This window comes from Ambystoma mexicanum, chromosome 8, assembly GCF_040938575.1.
Source record: "Ambystoma mexicanum isolate Mex_15411 chromosome 8, UKY_AmexF1_1, whole genome shotgun sequence".
In the NCBI taxonomy this organism is placed as follows: domain Eukaryota; kingdom Metazoa; phylum Chordata; class Amphibia; order Caudata; family Ambystomatidae; genus Ambystoma; species Ambystoma mexicanum.
This window is the reverse complement of record NC_090929.1, coordinates 97,129,516-97,155,570: the sequence shown is the minus strand read 5'-3', so window position 1 is coordinate 97,155,570 and position 26,055 is coordinate 97,129,516. Positions and strand designations below refer to the sequence as shown.

The window sequence follows — 26,055 nt, the reverse complement described above, 5'->3', positions numbered from 1 at the left end:
AAAGGTGGGTGACCAGCTGAAGCAGTGGTGCTGCCAGGGCAATAGCAGAGTCTCAGAGCGTTGGGTTGAGAGGCAGATGCAAGTAACAAGGTGCGCAGGAAACAGGAGGCATTAAAGAATTGGATAGCCACGGTGGTAAACTCCACTTGACTCGTACGCCCGCATGATCGGCACCATATCTCACCAGCGAGATCCAGGGATGGGAGGGAGGATGATACCCCCAAGCGTTGAACAGATCCGTATTGGATCTCCTGGACCAGGATCTTTGAGGTCTCGACTTCTGCCCATGCAGTATGTCTTAAAAAACAGGGATTTCTAATGTTTGGTGATTGTGGTCATTGCAGTTGCAGAAGGAAAAAGTTCCAGTTGTTTGCGGCGCAGCCAGAGAACTTCTGCCTCCCAAACTATTATTTTTTAACGATGTCATTTTAAGTCTGATTTCTTCTTTGCTGCAAAGAGCTGTAGAAACTTTCTTCTAAAGGTTTGCCCAGCGCTGTTTATCAAGAACAATAATTTAGAAATAATACAAATCTGTTTCAATTTAGAACCACCTTCTGGCTACTGTTCAAACCTGTCTTTCTCAGCTTTTCTTTATTAGGGGGGGAGAATAACAATTGTTGTTTCTGTGGGTGGTTATTTTCACCACTGCGGAGGTGTCACGCGAGCCCCAAAGCATTAAAGTGTGATGAATACAATGTGTTCCCCTTCTATGCAATCCTGCTATTGCACTGTTTATCTCTCATTGAGGCACCCCTCAAATAGACAGGAGGCGGCCCCAAGGAGCGCTTGCTAACCGGCACAATGTCTGTCTTTGTTGCCATTTGTGTACCCTCACCCTATTGCATGACACCTCCCAGATTTCTTCTGCGAACACTTGATTAGGCGCATTGTTTTATGATTTTCTTTGTCCATTTAACATATTTTTACGAATAGGTTTCTGACAGCCCTGACACCCTGATTCCCATGCAGGCCGCCTCGCTTCACTTTGGGGTTACAGCGTTAATAACACTCTTCCATGCATCATGCCATCTTTAAGCATGATCAGTATGAGAGAGGGCATGCACTTAATTACAGGCCCGCCTAATTACAGCTCTGTTGAAGCTCGTTTGTTTGGGAGAATGCTAATTACATGACTGTGCCTTTTGGCACATCCTTGTTTTCATCGGCTGCTTTGTACAGTGCCTCGGCTCATTGTTACAACTGCGCTATCGGAGCGATCGATGGGAGGAGGACAGTAGGTCCTTGGGGTATCATGGTTGTGTGAAAGACAAAGCGATCAAAAACTGAGCAAATGGATGCCTGCTGCCCCCTCTTCTCCCTGATTGAGACAGCTTTTCGGGCGACCCCATAAATGTATTCTGCACACAAATCTAACAGCAGGTTTAGTTCTGCAGATATATGGGTGCCTACAGAACCAAGAATTGGCCAACAGTTTTGGCTTTCGTTGCAGGCCATCACCCCGACCGAGGCACAATGATGGGGTTGAAGTGGTGCAAACTGGGCCATAAGACAAAACTATAAAGCAGCAAGAAAAGGCCTATGGGTGAGGGCCACAGGAACACCTGCCCACCTGATTCCACTGCGGTGGAAGATTGGGAAAGGGGGGCAGTAGATAGGTGTGAAGTGCTGCTTGGCAACTAGACCTACAACCTAGATGGCCTTGAGATGTTACTGGGGAGAAGGGCAAACCCAGCGGTGTGCGCTAGCACTGTGCATTGGGTGGGACTTGATCGCGGTCTGCCTGGCATGGTGAGCTGTGCAATGTAGGCAGAGGTGGAGAAGCAAATGCTGGGGGAAATGAACTAGTCCAGCACCTCTATAGGTCAGCAATTGGGAGAGGCAGGAACGGGGAGGTCAAATGTAAGAAAAAACATTTAAAGGGGCTTCTTTAGACGTGTCGATTGTCAGAATTTGGCGGTGGTCATGGGTGCTGATTGGGTAAGTGCTGTCGCAAAGCTGAGTGGGTCAGTATGAGACAAGCACTTGAGATGTATGGCAACTCTGCATTAGGATATCATTTACTTGAAGTCCAAATAATTACAGTCTGTGTGCTTAAAGCAGTCTCTCAATTCAACAAAAAACTCTGGTGTTCTTATTCCTCAATCCAGAGATCCCTTTATGGGAGTTTGTGTCTCTGCACTTCTTTCTTGTTTCCTTGCATTGTGGTCTCAGATCCTCTGCTTTTTATCCTCATTTTTAGGGAGAACTCCCCAGGGTTTCAGAAGAAGGCACAATAGATTTGGTTAAGTGTTGTGTCTGTGAGCGGGGGACCCATAACAAACTCCACCAAAAGACAGGAAATCTCACTTTCTCTCTTGCCCCTGACACCCTGACACCCTGTCGTAGTCTAATTCCTCAACCATTTGCAGCAATTCTACGCCTAGTGGGACCTCATGTACTTTCTATTCGGTACTCTCCACTTTGTATTTCCTTCTCCAGTTTGTGAGCCTCCTGGATATCTTTCCACATTCTTGTACCGCCTCCCAATGTTAACTTTCTTGTCACAGCCATTAAGATTACTGTTCCCTCTTCTCCACACCTCCTCTTAGTATCTGATTAACTCTATATCCTCTGTTCCAACAATTGCTGCTCCTTTTCTCCACTCAACTGTCTCTGCGTCTACTTTATGATTGTGCTCTTCTCTTCCTCCTTAAGGCCTTCTGCCTCCTCCGAGATGATCTGTTCAACCTCCTCCCCAGTACTTTCCTTCACCTGCTCCTCTCAATATTTCCCCTCACCGCCTTTTTATTCTCCTCCTCCTCCTGATTTTGATGTAAGCTATGGATCCTAGAAATCTTCTTTGGGGTATTTCCAGGAATGACACCCATGAGGAAAACTGCTTCTAGTCCCCTGAGAATGATTTGCGGACATAGAACCAGAGTTGAACACCCTCCATAAAGCCTGGTAGTCTTCTCTAGAGGAATTCCATGCATGAGCCCAATGCTGAAACCTCTGAAGCTTGGTAGTCTTCTCTAGAGGAATTCCATGCATGAGCTCAATGCTGAAACCTCTGAAGGTTGGTAGTCTTCTCTAGAGGATTTATATGCACAAGGCTAATGCTGAAACCTCTGAAGCTTGGTCGTCCTCTCTAGAGGATTTCCATGCACGAGTCTAATGCTGAAACCTCTGAAGCTTGGTAGTCTTCTCTAGAGGATTTATATGCACAGGTTTAATGCTGAAACCTCTGAAGCTTGGTCGTCTTCTCTAGAGGATTTATATGCACAAGGCTAATGGTGAAACCTCTGAAGCTTGGTAGTCTTCTCTAGAGGATTTATATGCACGAGGCTAATGCTGAAACCTCTGAAGCTTGGTTGTCTTCTCTAGAGGATTTATATGCACGAGGCTAATGCTGAAACCTCTGAAGCTTGGTTGTCTTCTCTAGAGGATTTATATGCACAAGGCTAATGCTGAAACCTCTGAAGCTTGGTAGTCTTCTCGGGGTGATTTCCATATATGAGACCCGTGCTGAAATCTCTGAAACCTGGTAATCTTCTCTGGGTCATTTTCATGCATGCGACAAATGCTGTAACTTCTCAAGATTAGTAGCCTTCCCAGGAGATGTTTGTGCATGTGACCAATGCTGAAACCTTTGAAGAGTGGAAGTCTTCTCGGGAGGATTTCAATGCATGAGACCACTGTTTAAACCTCTCATGCTGGGTAGTATTTTATGGAGGATTTCTAAGCATGCGACTAGTACTGAAATCTCTGAAGTTTGGTAGTCTTCGCTTGAGAATTTCCAGGCATGGGAACACTGTTGAAACCTCTGGAGCCTGCTATTCCTCTCTGGAGGATTCCCATGCATGCATCTAGTGCTGAAACCTCTGAAGCTTGGTAGGTTTCTTTTGAGTGTTTCCAGGCATGAGGCCACTGTTGCAACCTGTAAAGCCTGCAAAGATTCTCCGACGGATTTCCATGCATGAGACCAATGCTTAAACCTTTGAGGTATGGTAGTTGTCGCTAGAATATTTCTATGCACGAGACAACTGTTGCAACCTGTGGTGAATGATAATCTTCTCTGAGGGATTTACATGCATGAGGCTATAGAAGTCACCTCTTAAGCTGCGTATTCCTCTCTGGAACGGTTCTATGCATGTGTAAACTGTTGCAACCTCTGAAGCCTGGTAATCCCTGCAGGTGTTACTCACCACACCAAGATTCGGAAGATTGAAACCGGACCTCGAAGACAGAAGTGGTGGAACTCTCAGATCAACCAGTCTCGACCTCGGCTACCCTGATTTTAATAAATCAGGCTTCCTCAAAAGAGGGCTCTTTTCTATGATGTATCCCTCTGCTGTGTTGATAAGACAGACAGAGGTATCAATCAAATAAAAGAGCGGGGTAGACACATACACCGCTAGACCAACAGCTGAAAAGAAACCACAGAAAGGGTTATAAACGGCAAGGATAAGAATAATAATTGTAAGACAATCAACTATCCATGAATACCTGAATAATAAGTTGGTTGGAATAGCAGAGCAGATACAGAGCCTAAAAGAACAATGCAAAGTACAAAAAGGAACTAACTACTGAGTTAACGAATCCCCTTAAACCCCTAGGGAACGCACAACTGACCTGGAAGGAGATGGTTGAGGAGCCAAGAGGGAAATCCAGTTCAAAAGGACACGACGACAGGAGAAAATAATAAACAGGAAGGTTAGTGAGGGAGGAAACACCCGAACGGCACGAGGGACGCACTAGGTACGGGTTGGTGCAGGTAACTGGAAAGCGTCCTGAACTGCACTTGCAATGTAAGAATACTAATCCAGCACAATGTCCAAGGAAAGTAATTTTTCTTCACAGCGGGAGTAGGCAGTGTTTATCCAAGAAGCAAATCACAGGAAGTTATGACAATGAAGACACACTTACTGAAAGCAATTAGTGTCAGGCGATGATTGTTTTAATGCAGCCCTTGTGGAAGGAACCAAAAAGCTACAGAGCATAGGAAAATGACTTCTAACAGCCGTCAGCAATCCAGGAAATGTTACGAGCCGTAACAGCGTGTAGAACCAAAATCAGCTGGGCAATCCGTGAACAATCCCAGTGGAAGGTAAGGTCGAAAACCAGGAAATCTAGGTTGGAAGGTTTGAAGAAGGAATTTAGCTTGAGGGCTAAACACGTAAGAGTACGTGTAGACTACAATTAGCAGCACCGAGCCCTGAGAGGAACCGGATTAAGAAGGCAAAGGCCGGGGCATCGGTGTACGTGTAGTGCGTAATGCGCATGTCAGCTGACGCGGTCGATACTGATACCGACGTCCATACAGTCTCCATGGAAACTGATAACGCTGCCACAGCAATGTCTTTCCCCGGACGGTGTGAGCTGGTGTAACTGGCGAGGGAGGCTGGCGAGAACTGAGCTGCCGGAGCGTAACAGCAGGATTCACATGCATGAGATGAATGCTGAAACATCTGAAGCCTGGTAGTCTTCTCCAGGGAATTTGGACGCATGAGACCAATAGTGAAACCTCCTGAAGCTTGGTTGTCTTCGCTGGAGATGTCAGTGAATGTGACTAATGCTGAAACCTCTGAAGCTTGGTCGTCTTCTCTAGAGGATTTCCATGCATGAGGCTAATGCTGAAACCTCTGAAGCTTGGTAGTCTTCTCTAGAGGATTTCCATGCATGAGGCTAATGCTGAAACCTCTGAAGCTTGATCGTCTTCTCTAGAGGATTTCCATGCATGAGGCTAATGCTGAAACCTCTGGAGCTTGGTCGTCTTCTCTAGAGGATTTCTATGCATGAGGCTAATGCTGAAACCTCTGAAGCTTGGTCGTCTTCTCTAGAGGATTTCCATGCATGAGGCTAATGCTGAAACCTCTGAAGCTTGGTCGTCTTCTCTAGAGGATTTCCATGCATGAGGCTAATGCTGAAATCTCTGAAGCTTGGTAGTCTTCTCTAGAGGATTTCCAGTTAGAACATTACTCTTTTAACTAGACTGGCTCTTTAACTATATAACAAGAACTTAATGAGAAGAACTTTGTGCTAATGCTCACAACCCCTGTTCCAAGCTCCTGTGGACTAGTGTCGGTTAGTCCATATTTTTCTGCACAGAAATACTTTGCTGATGCGCTAACATTTTTCAAAAGGTTTTAATTGCCTGCCACAGGCCTGCAGGGAAGTCGGAAAAATGTGTTTTCATGAGAATTACTGTTCATGGTTAAAGCGACTTATTATTGTGTAACAATTTGCGCTTAACTATCGGTCATCTCTCCCTCATAATTGCTTCTTTGGTAGTGACCTTAGAATTGACTTGTAAAATGCTAGCAGTGTTAGACTGAGCATCTATTCTTATGCTCCGTTATGTGGGGCATCGGAGTGCCCTTCAGTCTACTTAACATCATGTTCCAGCCATACTGCTCTTCAGTGCTGAGTGAGAAGAAAAGACATGATGTGAACGAGAGAGATGTTGATAGGAGAAAGGGGGTATGTGTATGATTGTTATGCTGATTTATACCGCGCAGCGCTACCGCCCTAGGGCAGTCTCCAGGTGCTCACATGGCTCTGCAAGAAAGTGGACATGGTTGCTTAGTGAGGGAAGAGTGACGGGATAGTTCCAGAACCAGGCGAAACTGGCGTCTGCGTGTCTTGGCTTGCGGATGGTTGGTTACGTGCACTGGCTTATTGTATCCGTATGGGTACGGTCCAATGACTGTATTGTTTTTATGTGACTGCTTGTTATGTAGGGGTGTGTCTGTGTGTAGATTGGATGGTATTTCAGGTTGTGCGCACTGGCTTGTTGTATCCGTATTGGTATGGCCTAGTGTCCACGTTTGTTGTTGTATGCTTGTGTTTCTTGTGTGTTAGTATATAGGTTGGCTAGCCCTGTGGGCATGTATATTGCCTGGTGCTATGGCAGGAGCGCGGTGGTAGGTACATTGGTTACTCTCCAAGTTCTTCTATTTGGCTCATTTACACAGTTCTATTTAATGTGACACTTGGCAAATCTTCACAATTCTATCTAGGTGCAACGCGTGGCTAATTTTCACAAATGTATCTAGGTGTGACACGTGGCTAATTTTCACAATTCTATCTAGGTGTGGTGCATGGGTAATTTTCACAATTCTACCCAAGTGAGACGCGTGGGTGGTCTTTGCCACTGTGAAGCATTTGCTATGAGCGTGGTTCCTCCTTTTGTGGAAATATCTTGTGTGGGGCGCAGAATGTCTGTAAAATGGAGCCGTAGCTCTGGGAAGTACTTTTTCACCCTGGCGAGTGGGCTACCCCCTTGTAACCGTGGCGGCTTTAGTGTCTGTCTGGTGTAGCTCTATGTAAGTTAGCACAGTCCCTGCTGTACCATGCATCCCTGCAGAAGTCATTCTTTAATAACAATAAAGATGGAAACACATATACAGCCACATCACAAAGTGAAATGTTTCTAGTTGCATAAATAGTAGGTATTTGTATTATCCAGCAACCGAAGTAGGCTTCAAGGAGGTGTGTGAATGATGCTGAGCAGTGACACAAACTCTAAAGCGAACTTGGCCTTAGTTACAAGTGGGTTTCATTGAAAGAGGTGAATCCTACCTTCTTGATAAATGATATTCATCAAAGTTTCATTTTTATCGCAGACAATGTTACATGTTGCTAAAAGGGCAACTTCATTGTCTCAGTTGCTGTGTTGTCCTGTACACATTATTTAACTAAAACGGACATGTTAAGGGACGTGAGAGCAATTTGATCGCAACTGATGCTCTTGGGGATGCCACAGGCACGGGACGTGCTCCACTATCCATAACCTACCTACCCGCACAAGGGGTAACTCTTTGGATCTCTTATTTATCTCCAGCTCTCCTCAGCCACTAATTCTACTTTCACACCATCCATATATGATCACTCAATTGTTTCCATCACCTTCCCACCCTCTGACCTTTCCTCACCACTTTCTTCACCTATTACTAAAAGGAAATGTAAACCTTCTGCCATTTCCCCCCTTTCTCTCTGACCTACAGTTCTCACTCTCCTCCTTCAGACCTGATGCCTATTCCACCAACACTGCCGTCTCCAGCTTCCAAACCCTACCATATGACTCATTCTCCCCTCACTTCCCACTGCTTACTTTCACCCCTAGGTCTCAGCATTCTCAACCACAGGTCACCCCTCACATACGCTCTCTACACACAGACGTGCATTTGCTGCTGCGCAAAGGGAGGCGTACCCACTGGCATAAGGACCTGCAACTCTACCTCTCTGCCCTGAACTCTCTCAAGTCCACTCTTGATGGAGAGAAAAGGGAATTCTACCTAACCCTCACTGACTCTCAATCCAACCATCCTTGCCGGCTACAGGTCACCGTAAGCTCACTCCTCACTCCTAAGTCTATAACTATTCACTCCACTCTCACAGCTAATGACCTAGCTGAATACTTTGCTCCAAACATTTCCAAAATTAGGGACTCTCTCCTGACCTTCCACACACTCTCTCCTCCTACATTCTACACTCTGCCCACTCTACCATCTTCCTCTGCCTCCAGCTCCCACTTTAGTCACATTAATACAGCCAAAGTGCTATCTCTACTGATGAAAGCTAACCCCCCTTGTACCAAGTGCTTGATAGGGTTATGTTCAACCATCTTACCAATTTCTTAAAGAGCCACATCCTTTGAGACATGCAACAAGCTGGTTTTGGCTCCTGTCACTCTAAGGAAACTGCTCTCATGAATTTCTCAAACTTCATCGCCTCTACTAAGAACCCCAACCAATCCTCTATCCTAATTCTCCTTGACATCTCTGCTGCCTTTGACACTGACGATCACTCTGATCTCCTTAATACTCTTTCTTCTTGGGATTTGCGATTGACCCCTTGGCTGGATTGAATCCTGCCTTCCACCCCGACAATTCTCAGTCTCCTGGAGCAGCAACACCTCTCAACTCACTCCTCTAACTGTTGGTTTTCTACAAGGCTCTGTCTTAACACTCTACACTTCTGCTCTTGAGGCACTAATCTCCTCCTTTGGGTCCTCGTACCAACTCTTCGCGGACAGCACCCAAATCTTCTCTTTTCCTGAACTCTCCTCTGATCTCTCTATCAAAATTTCAAACTTTCTCTCTGCCATTAAAAATTGGATGGATTTGCATTCTCTGATTTTAAACTCAACCAACACAGAGGTGCACTTCTTCCCTGCCAAAAACGTTCTTGTCTCTTCCTTTGCCTAGCCAGTTCCCACCTGACACTCTCCTCTACTCTAAATCTATGACCCTTCTCACACCTTCTATACTTTCATCTCCAGAACTGTAACATCAGCTCACCTCAAACTCCTAAATATTAGGAAAATCAGGCACCTCCTTCCTTTCAGCACCACCAAGCATTTCTTAACCACTCTTGTCTTCTCTTAACTGGACTACTGGGCCAACATCGTCTTTGGTCTTTCCAACTATGCATTCTGTCCGCTCTACAAGAACATTAACTTCGCTTGGGGAGGAAGGATCGCTCAGGGGAAACGCATTTATCTTGGAAGAAAGACAACACAACACAGGTTTGAATCCCGATCCCGCGCTTAGAAAACACTTGTTGGTATTAAGCACGTAATAAAAGAATAATTATCAGGACTCTTTGAACTCTCTCACATCACACCTGCTTCCTCGTACCATCAGGCTGGATGGCTGATGATGCAAAACAGGGCCAGATTTACATTTATTCTCCTGGTTTACAAATCTATCTACGGTAAGGAACCATTCTATCTATCCTCCTCTATCCAACTCTATAAACCTTCTCGTAATCTCTGCTTTACCACCGCGACTACCCTTGTGGCTCCTCGCCCTCCCTGTGCTTCCTCTCACTTCCGCTCCTTCTCGCTCCAGTTGCATGGAATTCTCTTCCCCCGAAAATCTGAGAAACAGTCCACATGTATTTGTTCAAAACCAAACTAAAAGCCTACCTTCATGCCTCTGAGTTACCGTCTTAACCTACCTCTCATCTGCCTGCTTGCTAAAATGTCTCCCTTGCCTCTAACCTGCCTCTGTCCCTCACTTCATCTGCCTCCAGTGTAGCACTTCACCCATCATACACACATCCCGAGCACAGCTGCCCGTACCACCTATCTGCACTTAAAGTGCCCAATGTTGGTTGTCCTTAACCTATTTATGTCCACTTATGAATTGTCTCCGGTGATTGTTCCATTTACTCCCCTCCATAACCTGGTGAGAATGTCCCTCAAACTCACCCCATTGTAAGAAGCTCACTGCTTCGCTTCAAATCTGATCTATTGTGCGTTCATTTGTGATCAAAAGAGCATTGTTCCTCCCGTATATACGTATAAATAAAGAAAGAATTACATTGTCTAACATCACTGTAGAAAGGCGCTGTTTCACGGATAACATTTTTTTAGGGAGTCACATCCTCGCGTGCATACCAATTTCACACAAGTGTGCTTCAGTTGCCGCCGATGCAGCGACTTCTTGCCATTTGAAGCTTTAGACTTGAATACTTTCTAGGAAAACCTGATCTCCACAAGGTGAGTTGGGGAACTCCAGGTGCTTTTGTTGTTCTAAACTCAATATGGTTTTCACAGCTTTACTTTGAGTTCCTTTTCAACTGTGAACTTGTTCTCTCTATATTTTTTCCTGAGCTCTACTTTTCATCCTGATGGAAATCTCTCCCAATCTGGGTAAGAGAGCTTCAGGTTTCTGCTTTAACGATCCATGGAGGTGTGCACAATGTTGCGGTATATTCTTCGGCAAAAAGGCACCCCTAGCTTCCATTGCCCATTGCACTAAGTCTAAACATCTGCAGTTCGCGTAATATTATGTCCGTGCAGGGTCTCTTGGCATGCCCCCTTGGCATATCACAGGTGTCTTCATGGAATTCACCTCACCCTAAAGCGCCTAGGGGGGTGGGATAGGTCAATTTCCTTCCCAACATGCTCATGTTTATTAAACTAGAAAAAAGACTGCATTTGTCTTATTCTAGAATTGTACACCGCCAAGCTTTCTAGGATAGACATGCAAGCTTCCCCGGTTGCCTTCTTCCAGAATTCATCCCTGGAAACTGCAGAGTGGCACACTAGGTTGCTGAGATTGTGGCATACACTCCATCTCTATACCTGACCCCCCTCTCTTCATCCCTTACCCCTACATACTTTGCTCATGTCTTCATTGACAAAGGTCTGCTCCTGCATTCTTCCATCCAATCCAATGTTCAGATGTCTTGATAAACGTGCTCCCGCATATGTAACTGCAACAATCCAACCCTATCTCCTGGCCCGATATCTCTTTGATCTTTCAATGATCACTTGTTATTGGTATCTGCGTCCCACTTTGTTCATAGAGGTGACCAGCGTTTCTGGGTTCTGTGCCCTCGACATTTGAATTCACTTGCCATTGGCCTCAGATTGATTTTGATAGACTACTATCTCTTATTTTGGAAAAATCTCAAAACTTACAATAACTGGATCCAGTCTGTTGTTTTTAATGCTTGATTTGACATATGATCTAAATTTAGTAACATCTGCGCCCAGATGCAGGTTATTCTGACTAGTTGCCTGCCTTGCCAGCAGATGTGCACCTGATAAATACACTCCAACTCAATCTGTGTCTATTTGCTCGTGAACACCCCACTGTCTTTCCGCTCGACACCCATTTCCTCTTCTTCTTAAGGTTTTTCTTGCTCTTCTCGCCTTTCTCTCCTCAATCTTTCTCTTTGCACTTTTTGTAACCTTCCTCTTGGTTTAGACATGCAGGGGTCGTGCCTACCCTAAAAAAAAAAAAAAACTTTCACTGCATTCCTGTGACGAATCAACTTCCGGGGCACGTGTGGTTCAGGGATAAATATCGGTTTCTAAACCGTCAATCAACCCCACACCTCTAATACACCAGAAGGTATCTGAACAGATTGGAAACGCAAGCACATTATAAACCTCCTTGTCCTAACATGTACAGAACGGCAGGCTTATATCCGCAAGGTCGTGGATCGTTGGCAAGTTGCAACACAGTGAAATTTCAATTATTACCCAATGATAAAAGGAGTGTCCAGTCAAGGTCTTATAAAAATATCTACTTTATTATTATTCAACAGACAGTACTAGCACACTACAAAATACAACCCACCCTTTAAAGAAATGCAGCGGGTAGGCAGTTTCAAAGAAGGAAGAGGGATGCACTCTGGATACTGACAAGATGGTAGTCTGTAACGTAATTAATCGCAATAGTTCAAGGATACTTGGTTTCAGTACGAAGGGAGCAGTGGGTCGTAAAATGTCACTAGGGGCCTTCGGCGAAAGACCAGGGGTACAGAACCACAATGTACCTTGTGCTTGTAGAAGTTATTGGTCCTGGAGAGGGTCGAGTCGGTTTCAGGGTGCTTTGCAGCTCCTGCGACAGAGTTCAAGATGGGAGACAGCTGCGGGTATCAGGCGACGGACGGCTGCAGGCTGAGCTACATGGCGGCTCTAGGTGAGGAATCATTGTCTCATGGTTGGTGGGTCTAAAGCACTGGTTGAGGCATCTCTGATGTCGTTTGTGACTGCGGCGTGACAACAGCGGTGCAGTCAGTTGCAGCTCAACTGGCTCGATAATGTCCTTTGAGCCGAACGCTGCTAGATGCTTGTCGATGTACTCCTCCTAGCTTCGTCATTGGGCTTGTGTCGTCCTTTAAGGCTGACTGCCCAAAGCGGAGGAAAGTGTTGAAGGCAACTGCCTTGTCCTTGGTTTGGTTCAGAGACTCTCTCGCACTTTCCACCTAGGAAACTTGCTGCAGAGCTTAGCAGGGCACGCTGTGTGCTGGCTAGGTACCGGATCTGGAGCTGCTGGAGGGATCTCTGGATTCAGTATCTCCCTCTTTTCCCTGTGATATGTTTAAGGGAGGGATCTTGCTTCCCTCTTTGGAAATCCTGCCCTTCCTTAACTGGCGAAGGCTGTAAGGCAGACTGTACCTTCAGCCAAGGTCCAAATGAGTTGCTCTTATTACTCCTTGCGATGAACTGCAATGACCCTCTTTGAAAGCCAAATGGGCCCCACTGATTGGTGTAGGCTAAGCCTACCTTATTGCACCAACTGGGTCCCCACCAACAATCTCCTGTATGCATGAGGTCATAACCAGAGTGCATTGCAGCACAAAAGGTAAAGGGGTGAAAACATGTAATACTAAGTCCCACCCATCTTCCTGTCTGTTGTGGATCAAAGGGTCTCTCTGGTTAATTGAGCTCTCTGTGGATCCTGATTAAAGCGGCAGGTCTCCCTTGAAGCTGTGGCGAGAACAGACTTTGTCTCCAACAAATCACATACTCCTACCCTCTGAATGAGGTCCCCCTCCGTGGGTTGCATTCTGTAAACACATGCCAGACATGACAGCTCACTGTCATTGATACTTTAGGGCAGGCGCTGCCTTCACGTTGGCACAGTGCATTGAAAGAGGTGTTGAGGTTTCCTGTATCCTTTGTTTTACCCTCTGCAGCCAGGCCCCATGTGGGCCCGGTTTGAAGTATACTCTGATAGTTTGTTAATAATATTAATTGCAGCCACCATCTGCAGAGGGTAAACAGACAGATCGGATCCATGGAGCCTTTGATAGTTTTTAGGCTGGCCATGGCAGGAGGAAAGGTTTGGCCCTCCCCCTTCCGAGATGCATCGTGTACTCCACCTGTTAGATCCCAACTAAATATGACAGAGAGGACTGCCTGTAGACTGTGTCCACCCAGAGTACACGGGTCTATGTGTATGTCGTGCAGTGAGCATAAGAAAGTGTGTGCAGATTAGCCCCACACATTTTCCAGAGGTTGATCTACCATCATTCAATTTCATATAAAATGTCCAAAAAAAGCCTAGGTGAGTGCACACCCACCGTGAGGATAGTCAAATTCCTTGCGATTCATCTGTTCCTGCTAATTCTCATCCTCTATTCTTCCCTAACTCTCTAAACCTCTAGAATGTACTGTCTACACCCACATGTCTACCTATCTTGATAATCAGTTTTTGCTTTCTCGCTTCAATCTGGATAATGTTATGCTCCATTTTACTGAAACTGCTCTTTGCCCGTCACACTAAACAATCTTCTATCCTGGATCTATTAGATCTATCAGCCACCTTTGACACTGTAGATCATCACTTACTCATGTCTTCTCTTGCATCCTGCCACCTCTCTGGCACTCTACTTACATGCTTTCAGTACTATCTCTCTGATCACCCATTTTCTATTTCCTGGGCTGGGAAATGCTTGCCCGCTTTTCCTCTGCGACATGGTGTCCCTCAAGGGTCGGTTCTTGGTCCTCTTCTTTTCTCTCTTTATATTTCATCCCTTGCTGAAATTAACTCAGATTTTTCTTTCTTTCTCCTCTTTCTCTGATACTACTCAATTGATGATTACTGCTTGCCCATTTTCTTTTCAACCCTGCATGCCCTCTAGGGTTCTGCATCTCAACCGCTAAAACTGAGACGCTGTTCTTTGCTACCTCTGCTCCTTCTCCCCCTCAGCTAAGATATTTATTTTCCCCTTCTTTTATCCCTCTTTCACAATCCTCACTCAACCTTGGTATTACCTTCGACTCTACACTCATTTACTACATATGTTTCCAATACCACTCGCTCTTGTTGTCTACAACTTTATAATATTCAGAAAGCCCACCCGCTGCATTGCTTCAAGCTATAAAGCTTCTTATTTCTACTCTTGTTCTTTTATAATTTGACTACTGCTCTTCTTTACTCGTACGTCTCCCTGCCTATTGACTCTCATTTACGCCTGATCTTCAACTACTCAATCCATACTCTTATTTATTTCCCCCTCTCACATCGTACTCGTATGTCTGACTCTGTTCAGTGTATTTATTGTCTTTTTTTGAAATCCTGGCTTATCTTTCATTTTCTCTGCATTGTCTCCAGAGGGTTACATGGCCTCACTCCTTATCTTTCCCTCGCCTCTTTGCATGTTCCTGCTCGTTCTCTAAGTTCTTAGTGTCTTTCTTCTGAGAGTCCCTAAACCAGATTTCCCATAACCACGTTTCCATTCTATTTCTTAACTTTCCCCAAAGACCTGGAACTCTCTACCTCTCACTATTCATTCTTGCCTTCCCTATGTTCCTTTCTACCATGAAACCCACGTCTTTTCCTCATAGGTTACTCTTTTTGATTAGTCATTTACATTGTTCTATTCTGGATTCTTACCCTTGTATAGCGCTTTGGTGACAATGCTTTGCCATTGACCTTCCATGCCATATCCTCCCATTCGTTATACACTTGCTAATCGGGGTTACTTTTCTCTCTTCCAAGCTCTAGTGTTCTTTATCTCTTCAATTCCTTCCCTAAACCACCTACTTTGGATCAGAGACTTCTTTTTGCCAGTGTCCATTGCTCAGAACTGACGGGAATGGGGGGTAGTTGGTGAGGGTGGCGTGGTTCTGTGCAGCACCATTGGCTATGTGTATTGTTAGAGCTGATAATTTGCTGTCATTTACATGGATGTGATGGTCAAGGGCGAGTGTGTATCTGGTATGTTATTAGTGATCTATATACATGCACATCTTTTGTTAGTGTATATACACTAGCATGTTTACTAGTGCATGGGTCTCTTCATCCTAATTTGAATTCCTGTATTCCGAATTACTAATGAGAGTTATGTTCCATCAATTAAAAACAATTCGGCATGCGATCCGTGGCCCTGCATTGGCGGAGTCCGCCTGCTTTTCGAGGGAGCGGATTGGCTGGCTACTTTTGCACAGAGTGAAGATATGTAGTCTAGGCCTGCATTTACAAATCAACTCAACCAGTGTGAATCTGAGTTTGCATACTTCCCTAATCGTTGTTTGGCCAAGTTGCAGTAACGCAAATGCCCAAGTGTCCGGAAATCTTCCCAGACTCCCAATCGTGTCACACTTGTCATTGCTTTAGAGGGTTTGCGTGTGCTGGACGTGTTTCTGTAGCTTGGATTCCTTAATGTGCCTTGTGGTCGTCCATTCTGAGACCGCTTAAGATTCGCATTTTGTTGGACCTCCTCTAGAGGTCTAGACAAGCACGTGTAGACTTGGTGCTTGTCAGTCTTGCTGGAAGCCCTCTGCACTGGTATCCGGTCATTGCATCTAAAACAAAGCATCAACAAAGCAAACCATTGAAAAAAAGCATCGAAAAAAGCATCAAATGCATTTTTTCAATGGTAAAGGGTTTCGTTTAGTAAAAATGTGTTTTAAATCATTAAAAAGAGGGGTTGGGAGCAACCCCCCCATTAAAAAAAAATAATAATAATTAAAATGCATTCAATGTTTTTTTTTTTAGATGCTTTGGTGTCAATGGTATGGTTTATCAATGCTTTGACTGTCGATGCAATCACTAGGAACCCTCTGTACTCTATACCGCTTTCTGTTGCTTGGTTGGCATCACAGAAGATGCCCACTATTCTCAGGATGGCTGGGCACTTGAGGCTCACCAAAGCTCTTGTGTTGTCCATTGGTGTATTGTGAATAAGATCGGTCTTTATAGAGCATGTTTTCAGAGGAGCTGTACACTATCCTGTACTCTGTTAATGTGAATGTGTGTTTCCTTTGTAGCGATGGATGGTGTGCCGTTCATGGTGTCCGAGAAGTTTGCATGTGCATCTGAAGCGGTAAGTACACCTCGACTCTTCTGTATTTTGCATTTTTTGGTTTTGGTTGTAAAGGTGTTAATGACCCTCTGTGTGCATTATGTGTCTGAATTCCAATCCATTGTGAACTTCTTATTCGGCTATTAATACCAGATCCCCAGAGATCTCGCAGTAATCCTTTCCAAATACCCTCTGATCAGAAAGTAGCGGGAAGTACAGCTTGATTCACAAAAAAGTGGTCTGAAGAGGCGCATGTTGTCGTCTGGATCGCCCCCCAACTTGACACAGTTCCTTTCACTCCTCCCTCAGCGAGCCAAACTCCGACAAAAGAGGCAACATCTTCAGCGAAACCACACACTCGCTTTTCTAAGTACACTATAGCAGTGCCAGCCTTAGCGGTGGCAGCGCCCCAGCGGTTTAAGAAAAATGTGGTGCCCCACTCCCGCCCCTGGTCAATGCCAGGGGAAGGGTTGGAGGGGTGCCATTTTTTTTTTTTTTTACTCCCCGCTCCGGTGCCTGAGCAGGGAGTTCATTACTAGAATAGGGTGCTCATTCTAAAGCATGAGCGCCCTATTCTAATGAAAACCGCCCGCTCCCTCGTCTAAGCAGGGAGGTAATCATCGCAATTGGGTCAACACCCTATTCTTATTAAATGCATCCTGCTGCCCCGGGCGCATTTCATAACAAAAGGGCGCCTGCTGCGCCTTCTCCCACTACGCCAGCTCTCGAGGGAGCCCTTGAAAGACTCCCCTGAGGTGGCAGGGGGCTAATGGCGTCCTGGGGTTTGGATTTTGCTATGTTTTGTGGCTAAAATAATTCAGAGATTTTTGCCACATGCAATGTTTTATTTTTCAAAAGGACAATTGAGCTATTATTGATAAAAACGCACAGTGCACGGAAATGAGCCGGAGGTGATCGATCCCAGAAAGAGAGCGATTTCATTTATTTCGTTTTATTACAGTTGTTGTATGCTTACATCCCAGGTTCTTCAAGTTGTGTTCATATTAAATAGCCCGCCAAATAACTTTTATAAAACCCATTTAACGCAAGTGCTCCAAGTATTCTGCTTATTTTCACTCGCTGGCCCTAATTCCACTGTCCATCGACCCACTGGATGATGATTTGTTATTTGCATAGCGCTTACGCCTAAGCGCTGTACATAGAACATATTTACATACATTAATCATCCCAACTGACGTTGGTACTCATTTATCGACCTTGGATGGATGAAAGGCTGAGTTGGCCTTGCCGGGATTTGAACCTGCTACCTACAGTTCACACATAGATCGCAGCAGTGAGCGCTCAACCTGCTGAGCTTTCTTACCGGCCGTAATCCTATGTATCATGTTGAAAAGCAGCTACGGTTGGAGGGCATATGACTGGCTCTATCCCAGCCCTCCTTACCTTTCAGAGAGGTCTGCGAGCTGTTTGCGAGCAGATATGGCCTTATGAGTTGGTCTTAAGTTGCCAGGGTTGTAATGCCAGCGCAGCATGTGGACACGTTTTGCAACCTTGGCCACATCTGTTTATGCCACCCCACGCCCCTCTGCATCTATTTTTTCAGAAGTCTTGGGAATTGACTAAATGCCAAGTAAATTATAAGAGAGCGGTAGAATCAGAGCTGTTTCAGTTAGGAGGTCCAGTGTCTGTGCCCCTTTAGAAGTCCCTTTGCCGTGTCAATATAGCCAATTTCCTGCATGGCGTATTCAAGGGCATCGTCCTGGTGCTAAACGCTGGTAGTAAACCCCAAATCATGTCTATAGCTACCCGACGGATAGACATATCCACCAATAGTCCACTGGCTGTTGCACAGTCACTTTTTTGCGGTGTATTCATATGGCTGACCAGTGGAGTAACTTTGCTGAAAATGTTGGGGGGGTCAGGGGTGGGGTGGCGGGAGGGCGGATGCTGGCTCTTAGGGATCGTTTTGGGCAAATTGTTAGATCGAATTTGGTTGAATGATAGTGACTAAATTCGGTCACTATGATTAGTTTGAAGCATACCAAACATGAAGAGCTGGGGTTGTCGGGGGGGTCCCCCACCCCTCATGTCCTTTATTTTTTACTTCGGCCGTTGCAGGGGTGTCCCCCGCTTCCTCAGCATTGGTGGCAGGGGACCCAACAAAAAAAAAGAAGAAAAAGGGACCCTGCAGCGTCAGAACTGACCCGCGTTAGAGGGATGGATCGGACGCTGCAGGGTACAGGAGAGCGGTCGATAGAGAAAAGGTAAGTAGTGGGGTTTATGGGTGTACTGGCGCTTTGGGGAGGACATGGGTTTGTTTTTTTGTACCAAGGTAAAACGTATTTGCAGCTAAATGACTACGGTCAATTTTGCCGTGATTTTGTACCTCGGTCAAACAACTTAAATCCCTGAGGGCTAACACTAGACTACTACACCTCAAGAGTCCATTGCTGATGCTCTGTTATAACTTTCATAAGACTGTTGGCCTATCTTTAAAAATCAATTTGGCCCTCGCACTTCTCCAGCTGGCCTGCCATGCACCCAGTGACACAACATAACATTCACAAACTTAATTCCAATAGAACATACAAACAATGCATTATTTATCATTCATTCAGACACACAAATCAACACACATATGCTTGCATACACTCACACACAAATGCACCCAGCATCTCCACTGACATACACTGTGTGCACACAACCTTTATATGTACATATACAATAACACATGGAAACAGTGGCGCAACGTTCATTGAGCAGAGCAGACTTTATCACCCCCTGATCCCTGGAATTTAGGGCTAAGTTGACTTGTCCTAGCTGAACTCTAAAGCCATGGCCCAAAGGAACAGATTCACTGGAATGTCATCAATTCCCTTGATTTTTCCTTTCATTCAAAGGCAGAAGCCATCGGTTAATGCAGTGCAGTGGGTGACCAAGTATACTTGGTATCAATTTTTTAAGCGTCATATATCTCCAAACTTGAGTTCTGCACAGCACATTATATGTGTATGTGCTGATAGATACTTTCTACAAGATTCTGACAGATTAAAATGAAGGTATGTTTTCCTCTGTTCAAATGGCTCCAAGCAGTGGAGTACCAAGCGGGAGAGGAGGGGGGCAAGGGGAAGCTGCCCCCATAGATCTTTTAAGAGCCAGACCTGGACATTTGTCATTAGGACACCTCTCCCGTTCAGCACATCAAAGAGGGCGCCCAACGGCAAAGGTGTTGCTGACAGGACATGTGTGGTGAGCAATTCCTGCTCAGCACGCTCATTGTCCTGGCAGCAGGACACCTCACCCGTTCCGAATGGTCGCAGTGTCCTGCTGCCAGGACAATGTCCCAAGTAGCTCCGGACAGCAGAGGGTCCTCACATTGCTCTGTATCAACAGAGCATTACAATGTGAGCGATTAGGCACTGATGGAAGGGAGTGGGGTACTATGCAGGGATTTTTGTGCCTTTAGAAATGTGAATGGAATGGAGTGATCAGAAGTGAGAAGTGTGCATAATGTTGCATGCTTTATGAAATAATGACTATGGCTTTAAAACCCAAAGGGGATTTGTTAGGCTCACATTAATCTACATGATGCTATTGTGACTTTTGGATGCAGTATGGGGAGAATCAAACTAAAGTCATACTCCCATTGCTCAACATATTTCTATGACAATGTATAATAGTGTATGGTTAGTGTACTATGAAAGGCTAGTTTATTATGTAATGTGGTTTGCCTCCAAGGCATTGCTATAAATAATTATTTAAGCACATGAAATGTAAAGCAAACCCTTAATAAATATCTATATCAACTAAACCTGGAAAGATGTGTGTGGTCGCTTAAATTGTCCACATCCCAGTGTCACCATTTAACCAAGTGTGTGATAATGAGCAAATCATTTAATCACATTGTGCCTTATCTGCAGCTCTGAAAGTGACTCTGAATCACTTCAGAGCTTATGTTAATGTATCATGGTATTATAATGGAAAAGCCTAATGACTATAGAGTTTCTCCACTTATTACAAAAGTGCAATTTAGGTAGCTTGCACCACAAAGTTATTTGTCACTTGGCTTATTCGTGGCCACTTATTATAAAGTCACTTCCATGGTGCCTCCAAGTATCGAGGACTGATGATGCGCCTTGCAATGTCCTTTTCTGTGAAGTCACTTCTGTTGGTGCAATCCATATAATAGTTAGGAAGTTTGCATGTATTTTGCCTCAGAGGGCTTCCTTAGACAGAGCTCTAATAGGTGAGTTTCCTGCATCTGGAATGATACTGCAGTTTTACTTTTGTTGTTGTGTGTTAAAATGCCACCTTCCACTAATGTTACCAAAAAAGTAGATTGGGGCAGGGATGGGTGGTTTGGGGTCGCCAATGAGGCCATGTCGAATTCCACACATTGCATTTTGTTGCTTATAACCCCCTCCCCCACCCCCACCGCCACCCTCACCGACCACTTTTACAATGCTGGATACTCCCCTGCTTAGTTTGGTAAATGAAGCAGTTTTTGGTGGCCTGTAACCTGAATCATGACACCTATTTATTAATTTGCACCAAACCGTCCTGAAAAAGTGTCTGAAAAACTTGAAATACTTTTTGCCAGTTTGGTGAAGATTATTTTTGGCAGCAGGGGGCGCAGTTATACAGGGCTCCTAAAAGTGTGCTTTTAACACAAAATTCCATGCGGTTCCTTCTGCGCACCTAGAGCAAAAACTGATCAACAAAAGTTCATCATGTTTGGAATGCGTATAGCACTCAAATTAATTTCACAGAATTTGTAGAGTATGACAGTTTTGGGTCACAGGTTTTCTCAGTTTGACTGTTTACACTCTATTCGGGGAGGGCACACCTTCCGCCAACTTCTTTTTTGAAATTAGGATGGTGGTGCTTTAGTAGCATCTGAAAAGTGGCAAGACTAATTTTAGAGGCGTTGCAGAGATGTGGCTTGCACCAGACAATATGTTTGTTATTGTTAGTGTGTCTTCATACCTGGGGCCTTAATGTGTACTGTGAGCTCTGCTCACATTGTACAAATGTGACACATCCCTCACTAGGGTCAGCCCGCATCCCAGCCCCCCAACCAACATACACAAACACAATAAAAAAGTATTTAAAAAAAAACAAAACTCTGCTCTGCTTTCGAACACCACCCGGGCCACGTCTCATGTTACACAGACCTAACCTCTTCGCACGCATGCACCTCCAGACAGAAACCAGCAAGCTGAATGAGCTACCTGGTTCCTGTCTGTGTGTCGCACGAATACAAAGCCGGAAAGCGATTCTCTGCGCTGCAGCCCCTGGAAGTGCTGCTGCTAGCTTGGCAGCACAGGCGCCAGGTCCTGCAACACCCAGTTCAGCACCCTGGCTGCTGACTTTGAGTCAGGCCAGCCAGGATGAGGGACTGAGCCATGCAGGGCATCCCAGCCCTGAATGTGTTGCAGCGCTGCTGCCAGACATCTCAGAATTATGTAATGAGACAGCGCAAGCCTTGCTGGGCACCCCAGCCGGGCCTGCGCTGTCCAATTACGTCATTGATGATTACAGCCCCCCTGCCCTCCCTCCAAAAGTTGGGGGGTACAGAAAGGCATGCCACAGAAGTTGGGGGGGACAAAACCCCCTGTCCTCCCCCTATATTTATGCCCATGTGGCTGATTCGACTCGTATAAGGGGCCAGTCGGACTGCAGTATTTTGGGGCACATGTGACTGCCTCTGCCCGATCCCCCATGACCGTTCACATTTTTGGATATCGTACTGCTTTCACTCCAGACCAGTACGTCTCTGCTTCTTGTGAGGAGATGTCATTTAGTAACTAAGTTGGTGACTGTGGTCTTACTTTGACCAGAGCTGTAATTTTCAGTCCCCCGCTTGGCGGCATTTTGGACGGATCATGTTACCCATGCATCCGAGTTCCATTGCCCGTCAGTACTGACAGTACTTTGCAAATGGCTAAATAACACGAAACGCCTTTTTACGAAATCGACTACTGTTTTGTTATCAAGTGCATGTGGCACAACGAGAAACATGACCCATTCTGTAGTGCTCTGCCCTTGCCATGGATAGGAGGGGCTGTGTTCTACAGGAGGAACGACTACTTTGAGTGCGAGAGAGGAACCAAGGGACCTGAAGGTGAAGTGCGGCAGCAGTGGAGAGGTCCTAAAGATGGCAGAAGTGCATGGGAGACAAGACCCCCGTGGTGGGGAGAAGCACCAGAGGCCTGACACTAAACCTCTTGGCAGAAGCGCGGATGACTCTTGGAGGCGCTAGGGACAGCAGACTGCAAGACTTCAGAGGAGACCTGGAGATGCAACCTAAGGGGGAAACTCCATGTGTGGTAGCCCAGTGGAGCCCCGCGCTCTATACCCTAAGACCTGCAAGAGAAGAGGTGTGACGGATACGAGCAGATGCTTCTCCTCGGCTGGCTCCCTCCTCTGGAACAGCCTCCCACTTCCTCTTTGTCTTGAGCCGGATCGTCTCAAATTCAAGAAGGTCCTCAATACTTTCATTTTCACCTTCTCCTTCCCTTCCTCCCTCCCCTGCTAATCCCCTTGTCACTGCGATTGGTGACCAGGGCCCTTATGTGTCCTTCGGGGCCATGGCCTCCCACACCCAATCGCCTTCAGCCTCTGCCCTCCCTAAGCACTTGCCTTTGCACCCACTGGCCTATGTCCACTGTAGGCCTGCACTTAACTGTTTATTGCAGCTGTCCTCTGCTGAGCACTTGCTCCACTGGGCACTTACCTCTGCTGCCCACTCGCGAGCACGGGCACTCCTAGGACTTAGCTGCCACTCCCACCTCTCCCCCTCCTCTCTCTCTGCACTTGCACGCTCTGAATGCTCACAAGGCCTAGCAGGTTCGTCTTTATCCTCCAGTGTATTTATTCATTGTTTCTATCCCATGTTCCCTCCTGCTGCCCTGTGGGTGCTTTCAAACACAAGCTACCTGTTGTATAAGCGCCTAACAAATGCACAATAAATAAATAAATAAATTGTACTGGGTAGGATTTGGAGTGGGCAAAATGACCGCCTGCAAAACTGAATTGGCTAAATCTGCCAGCTGGGCGGTTTATCACCTTTTCTGCCACAGTTTTGGCTTTTTTTTTTTCTTCATTTTTATTATTTATTTGTATTGTTTGTAGCAGAATTTAAAATCACAGCGAAAACGAAATGCAAATGGGCAAAATGGCAATTTTCCTGCCCAATATTTCGTTTTTCAAAAACGAAACAATGAAAGATAACATTTTGTGTGTTAAAAAGCACCAAACTGTCACGTTATCTCTTCAGGTGAAATTGGCATGTTGGCCAAATGTTGCCTGCTTATGCCAATTTTCCCATGGAACAGAATTGAAAATGTTCTCCTACCCCTAGGTACAAAGAGCCGCCGAATGGCAGGAAGAGTAGGAAGCCTGCCAGGGGACTACACACTGAAGGGCGAATGCGAGCCTAGGATTCTGTTGCCCAGAGATCAGCACTTTGATAAGGAGGGCTGCAGGTATGGAGCTTGATGTACTAGGTTCCTAGCGCCATTACAGAAACTGAACTATGGATGCTTCATACTGGGTCCTGATGTGCAAGGTTTTTAGATCCAAGAAAAGAAACTTTACCCAGTGGGAGCTGGAGACCAGGTTCCCAAGAGACCTTGAATTAAGTGGCTACTAAGAGAAATGTAATACAGTGGGGCATGCATGAAGCCCAAGGTCCCAAGAGTCACTGAGAACTCCCCACTGGTGCCCCATTACCTTGTGGGGCTTGACACTGAACGTTTTGCAAAACACACGGAGGGGCCAAGAACCCTGAGATGCTGGGAGCTGGGATTTGAAAGTCCTGAAGACATTGTGGGTAAGAAGCCCTATGACTGCTCTGAAACTGAAGTCAAGCGCCCTCCATCACCCAACCATGCATAAAAGTAGTTTGTACAGATGAAATATTTCCATGCGCACTTACATCGTCAATCTACTGAGTTTGCCTTAATTAGTACACATTGAGTGGCTCTTAATGCTCTACTTATGGCATATGGTCATAGACCTTATTCCATGTAGCACATTCATGTTAAACACTCTAGTCCTGTACACGGCACTGTGTGATAAATGCGATATTTGCTTAAATTCTACCCCCAGTGACACCAACTGTGAGAATGCCCAAATCAATGTGTCTCCTTGTGTCCCATTCATCTTGTTAAGTGCCAGAAATGTGGAGCGCTTAGGTAGGAGTCTAATGCCAGTATTAGGCTAGATAAAACTTTACATCTTCAGTGAACTATATTAGGTCTGATACCAATAGAGGCGTCTTTCTGGCCAATGTATGAGATGGGTATCAGATTTTGGTTATAATGACATGCAGTGAAAATAAAAAATGCTAAATGTAATATTATTTTGACATTTGCATACACAGATATGAAGGCAGAAGAATTGTGCTTCAAAGTACTTGTTGTGACCTTTTACATTCACACTGATGGCTCATCCGTTACTCTTTTATTGAAAAGATTTTGCACAAACTGCTCAATACACTTTTTCTTATTTTTTTTACCAGAGTTGCTAAAGTGACAAGATAGTGTTTAGTCAAACACCAAATACATCGGTTTTGAGCAAATACGTGAATGGCAGGAATGTTTTTTAGGTCATTTTTTTTGTTTTCTTGTTTAACCTTCTTTATGGTGTAACCCAACAATACCAAGCAATCGACATAACTCCCTAAATACCTATAAGCTTTGAACAATCAAGATAAATTCCCAAATACTTATAGGCTTTGAACAAATCCCATTTCCCGGTACGCTAGGATTTTTCCAATGGTTTGGAGCGGAGTATACTTATGTCACCAGTCCAAGAGTTGGAGGAAATTGCTCAGTATCTCTTGGAATTGATCTTCTCCCCTTTGTAGGCACTACATATTTCGGTCTGGAGATGCACCTGTGTTCACGCCGTGTTCTAGGGCCATCATCTTCCCCACCCTCTAGAGCTTCTTTGATTCACGCGGCCTCCGCTGTAGACATTCTGCACGGCTCAGCAGGCTGCAAAGGACCATTTGGAGGCTGGCTCTGAAATCGCAGTTTGTGGCAAGCGCCGTTCCCAAAATATGCATTGGCATACAAAGCTGATTTGCTTTTTCCATAGATGAAAAGAAAATGTACTGCAGGTACCTACCCTTTTTAGTAAATTAGACTTTTCTTGTCCTCGGTCATCCGAATACTTGATTCTCGTCCTAACATAGATTAATTAGCAGGTACAAATGAAGAGTATATTTAGACTGCTTTTCTGGGAACAAAACTCAGTTCTACACTGCATGCATTTGTCCGAAAGGAGGAAGTTATGCAGTTGTCCTATTAGTCTCGGGAGGATAGCTCAGGGGCAACTTGCTCGCCTTGGAAGCAAGACGACATGGAGCAACACAGGTTTGATCCCCGGGTCTGTGCTTCGAAACCTCTGGGTATTCAGTGCGTTATAAATAACCTATCATATATATAAAGTGGGCCACTTGGATGTGAGGGAGGGCGGGGTTTGGCTTCACAGGTGTACTCAGTGGGCTATAAGCAGGCAGGTTCCTGTAGCCACAGCGATAGACTGTGCAAGGCTAGCAACAAGAATCTGCCTCTCACAAAACATACA

General features: G+C 45.3%; 1 protein-coding gene across 5 annotated transcripts in view; it reads left to right on the top strand.

Annotated features, from left to right (window-relative positions):
* The window catches only part of MVB12B (multivesicular body subunit 12B), a 786,673-nt gene that overhangs the window by 606,924 nt on the left and 153,694 nt on the right, over positions 1 to 26,055 (top strand). For all 5 annotated transcript variants that reach the window (XM_069609391.1, XM_069609389.1, XM_069609393.1 and 2 more), the window contains exon 8: positions 16,463 to 16,518. In XM_069609391.1, the coding sequence (XP_069465492.1) occupies positions 16,463 to 16,518 (56 nt within the window). The remainder of the gene's footprint in view (positions 1 to 16,462; positions 16,519 to 26,055) is intronic.